Source organism: Bombus pascuorum, chromosome 15, assembly GCF_905332965.1.
Source record: "Bombus pascuorum chromosome 15, iyBomPasc1.1, whole genome shotgun sequence".
Taxonomy (NCBI): domain Eukaryota; kingdom Metazoa; phylum Arthropoda; class Insecta; order Hymenoptera; family Apidae; genus Bombus; species Bombus pascuorum.
In genome coordinates this window covers 3,877,759-3,890,423 of record NC_083502.1, presented here as the reverse complement: position 1 = coordinate 3,890,423, position 12,665 = coordinate 3,877,759, and the positions used below count along the sequence as shown (strand labels likewise).

At 35.6% G+C, this 12,665-nt stretch overlaps 1 protein-coding gene across 1 annotated transcript in view; it reads left to right on the top strand.

Annotated features, from left to right (window-relative positions):
- LOC132914847 (probable cationic amino acid transporter) overlaps positions 1–12,665 on the top strand; it is a 66,040-nt gene that overhangs the window by 20,456 nt on the left and 32,919 nt on the right. The window contains exons 2-3 of the mRNA XM_060974332.1: positions 7,129–7,280; positions 8,687–8,840. Coding sequence (XP_060830315.1) covers positions 7,134–7,280; positions 8,687–8,840 — 301 coding nt within the window. The 5' untranslated portion in view covers positions 7,129–7,133. The remainder of the gene's footprint in view (positions 1–7,128; positions 7,281–8,686; positions 8,841–12,665) is intronic.

Genomic DNA, 12,665 nt, shown 5'->3' with positions numbered 1-12,665 from the left:
GATAATTCATTTAAAGTCAAAATTGATTTGATACACAAATGAAAAGTATATAGCTAATTCATTAATAATTATTTCATTCCATAATGCAATTTACTTTTTCAGCTAAAAATTTGTACACTATTACGTTATTACGAGTTAAAAGGAAAATTGCTAATTATACGAACTTTAGAAAATGAGAAAAATTAAAGAAATTGCTCAGATGTGAAAGGAGCTTTATGTTTCCAGGATTACCAATAAGAAAAGTGATTTTTAAAAAATTCTGTTCCATTGTGACTCCCCATCTGTAATAAGCCATGGACGTATTTAAAATTAATAGAATGGAAAGTGGAATAACAATCAGTATTGCTTTGGATTATGGATACTGCGAAAAACAAACCCGAATAGGGAATTCCTTTGTCCCGGTTGTGCTAGAAGATGGAGGCCGTGATTGGCCGACCGGTAGCGAAGCACTTTCCTCAAAGAAACGTTCAGGTTCTGCTGAGTTAATTGTCCTCGAGCAGTTTCTCTACATCATTGGCTCGGCATCGGTGCCACTAGGTCATTTCACGGTTCGATTTCTCAAGGAAACGCCTTATGGTACTGTCGGCACTTCTATCGTCTGATCTACTGACTTCTGACTAGGGAATTTTATTCATGGCACGCATTGATGCATTGAAATTGTAATTCGATGAAATTTACAGGTCTTTTTTCTTACATAAAAATGAAAAAAGGAAGAAGGAAAATTTATTTTCTGAAGCAAGTAGAAAAATATCAGACAAATGGTTCATACGACGAAAAAATAGCGTAGATACATCAACAAAGGGATTCGATCAATCACACCAGGTTCTATTTGACAGGAACCAGTTACCACTTTCAGCGGACTGTAAAAATATCCACGGGTCATCTATGTCCATTTTCATGCCTTAAAATACAGTGAGTAAATCAATGGATGGGTGCAACGAAGCGTAAACGAGTATCCATCGAACGAGATTTCATTCGCCGGCTGTTCTCAATCTGTCACGTGATTTATCTGTGGCAATGGCGGCAGCAAAGTTAACGCCATAGGGTCTCTGACCCCGTTAAGTTTTATTTTAATTTGACACATTTAACAGAATTTTAATTTGATAACTTCGAATTAGGCAACTTCGCACTTGTCCTCAAATAAAGTTTCTAAAGAACCGCTAAAAAAATTTATTTTTCACCTTGAATAAAAATCTCACTCCTACAAATATATTGAAAGTTTCGTTACTTCACGGATAGATTATGTACAAACTAACCTTCACAAGTTGGTTCATGACTGAGGAACGTCACCTGTGTTGCGATTTCGCGTTGCGTTTACGCATTTCGGTTCTTCCATACGATAATTCTACTGTCTGGCATGAAACACGTCTGGAACGATGATATAATTAGCGGCGAAACTGGAGCACACATTTCTGACGGCAGACAGAGTTGACGTCTACCTGGCTGTCTAATTATAACCTCATGTATTTCGCCTTTTGTTTTTGTTTTCCCATTTTCTCTAGTTTTCCTTCTTTTACGACCGCATTACTTCATCTAATTGCTTTGCTGCTTATTACCTTCGGCGTTTCTTCTACCCTGTCCACGGTCTTAGTCGTTTTTGCTTCTGGTTGTTTGCTAAACAATTATCGTTTGAGGTTAGAGTTAACCTAACATTCACAATTCACATTGTTACACATGAGCATGATTCACAATGTGGAACTACAATGTTTACGAAACGTCGTAATTTTGTCTCTTTTGGACTCGTTTCTTTCTCGGGAGCCTGTTCGACCAAATAGTGTTAAACAGAACATTGTCAAGCGTGTAACAGGCTGAACTGCGATATCCTGAGCCGTGAAAGACTGTAACCTAACCTTGTTTTCCTCACTGTACAAGGTATTTCAAAAATTGTGGTACAAATAGGAACCGGGTGGTAATGTATGACAAAATAAAACAAAATTAAGTTGAAAACTGAAGGTATTACACGTAAAGATACAGTTTTCAGTTAAACAATATAGGAAATTTAGTCTCCCAAAATTTTTTCTATAATTTGATCTTATTTGTTCAAAAGAAGCATACTCTTTCCAATTGGATCATAATTTCTAGGACACTCTATATAATTCGAAGTGTAAGGGTGATTTTATGCAAACTGTGAATGTTACAAAGCTTCGGAGGTTATTGTAGGTTAGGTTTTCTCGTTAAAGAACTGGAAGTGGTGAACGAAGCCACGTTGAGCAGCTTATTTCTGATTAACCATCGCGATTTTCCCTTAATTACGAATTAAAAACGAGCAGAAAAAGAGTAGAATAGAGGAGAATGCAATTTTCTGAAAGTTTCGCAAAAGGTTTTCTTGGGGGGACACCTGTTCTCGCTCGAAAGAACTTAGAACCTCGTTAGGAATTAATGTGAGAACTTGGAAGTTTTTCATCTATCATATTCATCCGGTAGCACCTTAGTTGGCTTCTTTCATAAGTACCCTTCTTCAACAAAGTTGATATTCTGATGTAATCTTTAGGTTAAAACTAAACTAACCTAATTTATATATTATTAACTTTGTTTTTTAACTGATATCAACCTTACTAATCAAATTATTTTTTAATATTACGACTATTTTCTTTGCAAATTTGTTGCGAGTACATCTACCGGAAGTCTCATAAATCTTCAAAAGATATTTACACCTTTTTAGAGCAAAAAAATAGGTGCGTTTCACCTTGGTAAGCTCTTGGCGAACGTCTAGGTTAGGTCGTATCGCGCTTCTTCATGCAGAAAGCAGTTTAGTAGCCGGCGGCCCCGTTTATCGCCCGTTGCGGATGCACCAGCAGCCATAAATAAACAAATGAATCGCGCTTCATAAATTTCCTCGGTGCACGAATCCACCATCAAAGTTTGGTAAAAGGGTAGAATTCTCGCTTCCATGTCTTTCGAAATGAATGGCTTTGGACGAGCCTCATTTGAACCATTAAAAGTTCGAAAAAGAACTTTAAGAGACCTTATGGCGAGTTTGGAATTAGTCTTGTATCATTTGACACATTTTGTTGCTATGAAAATAGCCAAGGAGGCGATACTATGTGAAAAAATATATCGGAAATATGGAATGAAATTTTTCTATCGCCTCTTCATGCTGCATACGTCTAAGCCAGGTTCTCATTAATTGCGAGCGAGATTTCTCCGAGAATATGCACTAAATTAGATTTTCGTCGAGAGCTTGGGGAACTTGTTTGATCGTGGTACTTCCAAGTTAACCTCTTTCAAACTTTTCACTGGGATGGTTAACGTACTGTCTGACGCCATGTTTGAAATCGTTCAACAGGAGCGAATTATCCAGGGCAAATCAGTTAGTGCGAGATAATAGATGTTCACGAAAAAAAATCTAAAGGAACATCGTGATCTATTTTGAACATTTCGAAGTTTGTTCCACAAAGGAGGATGGAACCTTTTGCAGGTACCGGGTTAACCCTTAAAAAAGTTCCTCTAAAGTGTGTTTTACGAGAGTGTACACGAGATAGGAGGTAGGATTCGTAATTTTGGAGGTGCACAAAATTCACAGTGGTACGAAAATAAAATTTGCATGGCATCAAGAAACCTTTGAACAAGTTTTCTACCTAATGATCTTCGAAACTACTTGCCAAAATTTTCTTCTCTAAATATCGGAATTGCAATTTCTCTATAACGTTCTTAATTTTAATTTGTATTATACATTTTACGCCACTATGGTTTTTATCGAGTTAAATGTGAGGTTAAATTTGGGGAAGGTTAGGTTACAGTTGAATTGGATTTGGGAGAAATTTGGGTTAGATTACAGTTTAGGTTGCTTTACGTTGTTACTTAATTTTAATTTACTTGGTACTTGGTTACCTAATTTTAATTTATATCGTGCACGAGAATAACCACTAATGGCCTTCATCACGTTAAATATGAAATATCAAATAAAATTGTTGTGGTCAGCTATGATCCATGCCAGGATTAATAAAGCTTGATAAATTGCGGCAAGGTATACGCTTGGTAGTTTGACGTCAGAAGGCTATCTAACCCAGAGAGTTGAACGATATGGATAGTGATACAATTAACAACAATATACTGCAGTTTGGAATTTCAGACTCAAAGGGACACCACAGATGGAAGAGACAACATGCACTGCACGCATCAGTCGCCAACAAACAATCGCGTACAAGCTCATCTCTCTGAAAGACTCGACATCCAGGACTTAGATTGCGTCGTGGAAATGAATGGCAGAGACATTCCATTATTATTCACAAAAACTTCCTAATCTGTGATGTGCATCTTTCTTTCGGAAGATATGAGAATGAGCATAATATTGAAAGTAAAATTTCGGTACAAAGTATTACTTTAGAGGTTAGAAATCGTTTACGAATAACGATTGACCAATGAGCTTTAAAAATAATATATATTCTGCTCTCACAAGAATCCTTATTCCTTGTTTATTCTCGTCTACGATGTTTCCTAATCTCTCTATAAGCCTCTACAAGCCTTTTCTTGCTGGAACTATGAGCATGAACATTTTAGAAATCATTTAGAAGATTAAACATCAATACGAAATGTTGTTTTAGAGGTTAAGAATCGTTCACAAGTAATAATCGACATATTTTGTCCTCTCGAGAATTCGTTTTGGTTTCCTTCTTAACCTTTAAACTATCTTTTCGTATACAAATTTCAAGAACGATTGTTTTTGGACGCCATTTTCTATTTTTGAGCGAGCATTTACATGTAAACGAAACACACTCGGTCATAGGTTTTATTGAAGCGAAATAAAAGTGTAAAATAGACAGAGAGGTTAGGTAGAAGTTTCATGAAAGAAAAATCGCGTAAAGCTTTCGAAAAACTAGTCGGAACTGTATGAAACCGCGTACGTATCCGTTATGACGGGAAATGCCGCGTCGCATACCAACGAATCCCTTTTGTGGCTCGTTACCAAGTAACCGGAAAAATCGCGTCCCGACCCCATTGCGCGGGGGTAGCTGAAAGCTCGCGATTATTTCTTGCACGCTCGTGTGCATGCCCGAACGTCATCCGTGAAATTGCGAAACTTTCATCCGCTATTCTATCGTGCCGCCATCTCGCCTTTAATTGGCATTTTCATTTCGCGTGTATCCTACCTCCGCGATGGAAACGCACCAGAAACGACCGCTATAAAAACTTGCTCGACGGAGAAATTCCAAAACAGTTTTGATACTTAGAAAGTAAATTGCCAACTTAAACTTGATGAGATTTAACTCAAACTTAACCCCAATGTAACTGAAAATTGACCCAGATCTAATTCAATTTTATCCTAGCTTTTCCCAAATTTCATTCAACCTAACATAAATCTAAATTATTCTCAAGTTTACCCAAATATAGTATAAATATAACCTTAACGCTGATATATAGGCGTGGTCACCACGATCCAATTAGTTTAAATGAAATTTTGCTTTTACTCACAGTCTAGATATTATCTAACCTAATTCAAACCTAACTTATAGCTGTGGCCACCATGGTCCAATTATTTGAAATAAATTTCTGGATTCTCTCGTATATTTGGTTACCATTTTAATATACAGATAAATCATTTATCATCAAATATTTTGCTGTATGGATTAAGGCAGTTTTCGAATTGAAAGATGTCAGAGAGCTTAAAATGTAACAGTTGATTTAAAATGGGATTTTGGAAATTCACAGGATTTGGATGCAGTAGAATCGGTCTGTGAGCGATCGGACAACGTTCAGGAATTCCATTAGCATCGCTGAGCGCAAGGGGCATTTTCATAGACGTCACTTTCGGAGCGTTCCTTGAATAATTTATCTGCCAGTACCTTTCACTGAGTGCACCTTTTTTTTCCTCGAACGATTATCCTTCCTGTTTACACCCTTGCACAATACTTCTTTTCTCTATTGCGTCCATGCTACTCTCTGGAGCTACAGTGGCGTCTTTCACTCTATTTTCAGTCCACTGTCTTTTTCTCCTTGAAAATAGCACCTCCCTAAATGGAACAGTCTCTTCTAAAAATTCTTTATTTAACTTTTAGTAATCACTTTCGAAATATCTCGATACTCTCTCTTCTTTTATCATTTCTAATCAACTTCTTCGTTGCACAAGATATTTCTTCGATATAAAGTTCTGATTCTGAACAATTACTTAGAAAATATTTCGATGTTTGTCTATCTGTTTCGTCTATTTTTTATTTTATTACTCTTACAGATAATGTTATCGTAGTTTTAAGAAATGAATTTTTGGTTTCGTACAAAATTGAGATAAACGTTTGAAAATGGCATCTGTGTGGTGAAAAGTTGCTGGAAATAAATGTTGATACGCTAGAATGTCCTGGTCGCGTGTTGGATAGGTGGTTTTCTGTTTGGCCGTGGTTTCCCCCGGGCAATATGGTTCCTAGCAAGTGACTAAGAGTGATGAGGTCGCGGGACGTAATTTTCTTCTTTCGCGTGGTTCTTTCTTTCCAGGGATATCGTGTGGAAGGACAAAAGACGCATGCTGCGCAGACGACGTCAGACGTCGCTGGATAATAAATCGATAATTCGCCTGTGCGACTTCCTAACCTTTCGAAAATCTATGAGGGACATTATCGAACCCATCCGCGAATCTTCATGTCAAATTTTCATTCGTATCCAATTATTCGATTCTAGGGATTTTTTTTCTTAAATTTGACCTCCCCATTTTTCTGTTGACTTTTCTCAATTTTGTATACTAGACCTCAATTTTTCTTTACGAAATAAGGAAATATTTAAAAAATTGGCCTTTTCTTAATGAAACAATAAAAACTGCAGTGATTTCTCGAGATAGCGAGAAACTAAAATTTTCAGGTAAAAAATCTCGAGTCAAATAATTAAAACTGGGAAATGTTTTTAAACTTGACTAAACGTGAATAAATTTAATTTTGTAAAATAGAAAGTAATGGAGGGACACCGAAGTGCAGGCGTTTATTAATTAGACGAAGTCTAGGGAGTTTCGAAATGATGAATGTTGCCATTAATGTGTCCCTGGTAGAAAGAAAAGTTGACACCGTGAAATATGAGTCAGCCAAATTTCAATTAGACTAGAACTTTGCGAGGTTGATTTAAAATTTTGTCGAGAGATTTCAAATTTCAAGAGAAAGATGATCCTGTTTGTTATTTGTTAAATATTTTGATGACATTTGGTTGCAGGAAAAATGAAGCTCGAATTGATGAATCGAGAAAAGGGCCTGGAGCTCTTCGGGAAATTTATACGAACGAAGAATGTAGACAGTCTTCAGGGTGACCAGAGGAAAACTGGACCGGAGCCACTGCATCCGACCGATTCCAAGCAGAAATTACAGGCAAGTATTTTCTCATACTAAGTCTCCATTCTCTTTTGAACTTTTTCAAACATAACCTCAAACAATCCAGCTGAAAACGGCTTCGATTCTGCCTCTTGAACTTTTGATATTGTAAACAACGATCCTACTTCTTCGGTAATTTCAATTATCTTAGCCCTCAGAAATGTATAAAAAATTTAAAAAAGAAACTTGTACAGAACTAATATTAATTTATCCTACGATTCCTTTTTTTCCATATAATAATCCTAATTGCTCTTGAAAATTATAATCGTATATTTTAATAGCTTTATGGAAGATTTTACCAAATATTAGTAGAAAGATACAAAGTGCCAATTTGTCTTATAGGGACTTTTTATTTTCCCTAGAAATACGATTCTTTCTGAAAGATTTCCCACTTGCACGGTTTGATACGATCCTCCAGCGAATCAGAAACTTTATTTATCTCATCGACTGGATGTTGGTTCGCGTAGGTAGGTACGCTCCGATAATAGACAAGGTGAAATAGAGTCGTGGAACAAATTTAACTCTCCTTTTTGTGCCGGGGAGCAATCTCCATGTTTCTTTCGACGACAAGCCGGCTGACATTAAGATTCTGGATTCTTGAGAGGAAGAAGCATCTGTGTACGTGTTATCCACCTGCACGTATCGATCCCTAGCTATTTTTAACAGGATTTTACAAGCCCTTGCGCTCGACTCCTACGCTACTTCAGATCTCCTGTTCTGGCTAGGTGATCAATCATCGCGATGATAGACCATGGGGAATTAATTTCTTTTCGCAATATGTTATGTCTTCGCTCCTACACGTCATTTTTCTTGTCTGGCAAAATAGGGAAACAGATTAGTGTCTTCATATATTAGGACGTTCGGAAATTGTTTCCCTCAATTTAGTTATTTTCTTTTCAGTGGAAGTCTGTGTCTGTTACTTGATTTTCTTTTTTTTTTATTTGAAAAATTGGGAAAGAGATTATTCTCTTCACGAATTGAGATTGTTTGAAATTATTTTCTACGATTTAGTGAATTTTGTTTTTCTTTATCACTAGATATAGTGAGAAGACTTGTAAACATCCTCTAGATATTTTCTAGAGTTTATTTTTCTTATTTTGAAAACAGTGGAAGAAAATAGTATTTTTACATTTTGGAGTTTCTTGCAGTCACTAGAATTTGATGAAAAAATTCTTGGATATCTATCAGTATATTTTTCTCTTTTTTTAAGAAATTCGACAGACAATTTTCTAATGCCAATGATATAATTCTTCTACAGAGGACTCAATATATTACTAAATATTATATGTATATATAATATTGCATTAAATATTGAAAATAACATGAAATGCAATATTCTATTAAATATTATATCAAAGGAAGATTATAAAACAGGTTATTAAACGAAAGTTTCTGTGCTACAGAAGTGCCTGACGACTCTGGACCTGACGTCCTTGGGGGTTGGCTCCTGCGTCGGGACAGGGATGTACCTAGTCGCGGGGATGGTGGCGCGCAGCGTCGCCGGGCCAGGCGTCGTCATCTCCTTCATAATCGCGGCCATTGCTTCCATCTTTTCCGGTAAGTCAGTTTACAAGAATTTGAAAAATTTATGCGAAATAATAGAAGCCAAAAACTTAAACATCAAAAGGCAAAGAAAATGAGTATGAAACCATAAATTGCAAAAAGGTGCAATTCCACCAATCGGTATTTCAACAAAATCAGTTATTTTTAATTCCTTATTAATCTCGCTCATTTTTTCTTAATATTTCAAAATATGGAAGATCTCGCTTGCTTCAAATGACAAAAGCATCTTGCAAATTTTTTGATATCTCGCCATTCTAAGTACAATTGTAAATACTGAAAAATGTAGCCAACATCCAGAAACAAAATATTGAAAATAAAATGAAATATTGTAAGATAAATATGGGCCTGTAATAACAAGTCCAAGGATTATGTGTTTTTCCCTTGAGATGAAGGATGTTTTAACCTTCTTGTGTGTTAGAGAAACGTTTGGGAAAAGTATGGTATACGCAGCTGTGGCAGCAGTATGTCTTCATGGGAAGCGTTGTTTTACCATCGCTGCCGGCGAGAATTCTCGACCGTATTTATCGTCGGCTAGATACGCGGTTGGATTAGATTTATGGTGTTTGTGTGGCGGAAACCGTCGAGAACGGTCCAAGGCGGTAAAACATCACGTGATCCAATTCTGTTTCCACTTGGAAAGATTTTAAAGTGGCTCACGCCGATTGTACACGCAGTTCACCGTTGCCTTAGGGCGCGTTTACACCAGACGACTGAATGCTCGATCGCTCCCCACTCTAATGAAATTATCCTCGTTTGAACGGGGACTCGGGACAAAGATCAACAAATGCATATAACTCCTAATATATAATTTTTCTGAAAATCGATATCAGATAATTTGACGCGTTTAGAAGCTTGTTTATCAAATCTTTATAAAGAAACAAACTTAATAAGAAATAAAATGAAATAAAATTATCTTTACGCATGTACAGATGATCTCTATAGTATAAATAGTCGGGAAATCGTATATCATCGTTTCCATTTTGTCATTTAGAATTAATCAAAGATTTGCAAGCATACGCCATAAAAACATTCTTTCTCATTGCTCATTCTTTCTGTGACGAGAACAATCGATGCTGTTTTCAAGCATTCGTAGAACATTATTCACAAGAATGCTCATTTTAAATTATAAAGTGAATTTTAGTCGATGACGCTATTAGACAACTATAATATACGCGAAGATAATTAAAAGATAAATCGTCATATTGCCTTCCTTATGGGAATTTTATTTCCATGTCTGACAAAGTACGTAGTTACTCTCCTTAAAAGGTGGCTGTTACGTATAATTCTGTTCTACTTGCTTCTGTCCGGTTACAGTCGATTATATTCTACTTGGAACGCTGTATTCCGCTTAGAGAATTCGTAAAATAGAATTTAGTCGACGTCCATGCCAGAAACAATTTTTCTAATGTACAATACATGAAGTATATCTTTATACGTACGACATACACGAAGATGATAAAAATAAATTCTTCCATTGTCCTGTTTAGTATAACTGTATTTTATGGTCTGTCTATATGCAAAGTTACTCCCCTTAACATCTTGTTTCACTTGCCCGTCTGATCACAGTCCGATCACAATTGGTGATATTCTACTTGTAACACTGTGTTGTACTTATCAAAACGTTGAAACGAATTTTCAACAGAAATAATTGCATTAAAACACACGTGTTAAGTTAATAAAAAATAGAAATTATTATAATATTCTGCTTACCGCAATTTTATTCTAAAAGTCTGATTATACACAAAGTTATTCTCCTTAAAAACAGAATGCTACTTATAATTCTATTCTACTTGCTATACTCGGGATATAGCTTATATTCTACTTACAAATCGTGTTATCATGTCACATCTTAAAAGACTTACAAATGCCTGACAATGTACAGTCTGCTTCTACTTATAGGCTGTCTAGACAGATATAGCCTGGCTACACTTTCCTTTGTCCGGCCGGTGTATACCATGGGATTCTTTTTAACAATTGTCTAATTAGTTATAGGAATCGTTGTTTCTTTACAGTATAAAACAGAATCAACTAAAATCCTGTTTTTTAATTATTTCATTTGAATTATTCTCTTTGAGTTTTCCTAATGGATTGAAATAAAATTTCCACAAAAATATATCAAAATGAACGCGTGTGAAAACGACTAATAACAAATATTCGAAAATTTCAACGTTGTCCCATAGCGCTCAGATTCATTCCATAAATTTTGCAAAATCAAACTTCACAGAGCTTTTAATCTTATTTTCCACTTTGATGCCATACCATAAAAAAATGTACTGACTTTGAAACCTCCACGATATTCTCACTCGTAAATAGTCAATCTAAACAATTTCATTTTATCCGATAAAATCTTTTACCACTTTCGTTGCAAAACTATTTTCTCAAAACTACAGTTACACGACACGTGGTATATAATTATATTATCCATTTTCTCATCTAACTTGTATCATCAAACCTTCCCTCGCCGCTGGAAAAACCCGTTTTCCTATTTTTCCTATATCAGGCCACCGGTCACGAATAAAGTCCATGATCACCATGGTGCACGTGCTTCCATACATCTCTGTTTGCTGACACATATACGGCAGGACAGCTGCTATGGCTCAAGGCGAGTGGAAAAGAATGTCGGATTAGATTTACGAGCTGCACATCAGCCTTGCTTTCCTGTAACCAGACGCGTGAATCCCATAACTGTACGTGGATTGCTACGTGGCGATCTTACATAATACGTTTGTTTCTCAGTTCTCTCTATCATATACAATAATAATGTGTTATAAAAATATATGTACAATACATTGTATTATCTTTAAAATAGAAATATTTTCTATATGAATTATATTCTTTTTGATGTAAAAAAGATGCTCGGTGCTGCATCGATTAATTTTCATTTTCAATTTGTGAAAGTAAAAATATGAAATATGTTCAATTAATGGAAATACGTCGTATATAAAATACATTGATTGATAAAATATGTTACAACAACACACAAGACATTGTATTAATAAATTTTTATTTCCAACCTGTGAAAGTTAAAATATGTTATATTATAAAATATTATATATCATATATAATATATAATATTCTGTCTAAAATATGTTAGTATCCTTTTCGAGGTAAAATATATTGTATTTTGTCTTCTAAAGGTACAACATATTGTATCTTCTTTTTTCTTGTATCAAAGAGAATATTTAGAGAAGATTTCTGAGTTTAAAGAAAACATACGATATGTTTCCTTCTTATATCGAAGAGAATACTAACACAATTTTATACAGAAAATATTTTTGCTTCCATAAATTTCCCACAAGTTAAACAAATACACAAGCTAATTATTCATTCGTTATTCTTATTATCAGAGCGTTATTTTGTCCGATATTTGCCGAGTTAAAAACCAGTTTCCAGACCAAAGCTCCTACATCTGTTCCGATAGCGTAAATCTAAAATACCACGAAAATTGCACGTTGATATTCTCGCGAAATACGATGGTTCCAAATAAACGAATTAAACAAACACGTCGTAAGCGTGCTTAATTAACATGTCTGAAAATTATCCGCCGCCATACGACGAGATTATCGGCGATGAAACGCGAATCGAACATTTTAATATTTATTCGAGCGAGGTACCTGTCACGGTCAATGAAATAAAAAAAAAAGTGAAAAATCAGGAAGGAAATTGACGCCGTGAGGCTAATTAATTTAAATCATTGCAGGTCGTACTCGCGCATCAATTAGCGGCCTTTAAACGCGTGAAGCTTTAATCAGTTGTTACATCAGAACGTGGCTGGTTGTCCGGTCGAATCAACCAACGGATTAAAACGTCGATAACTGA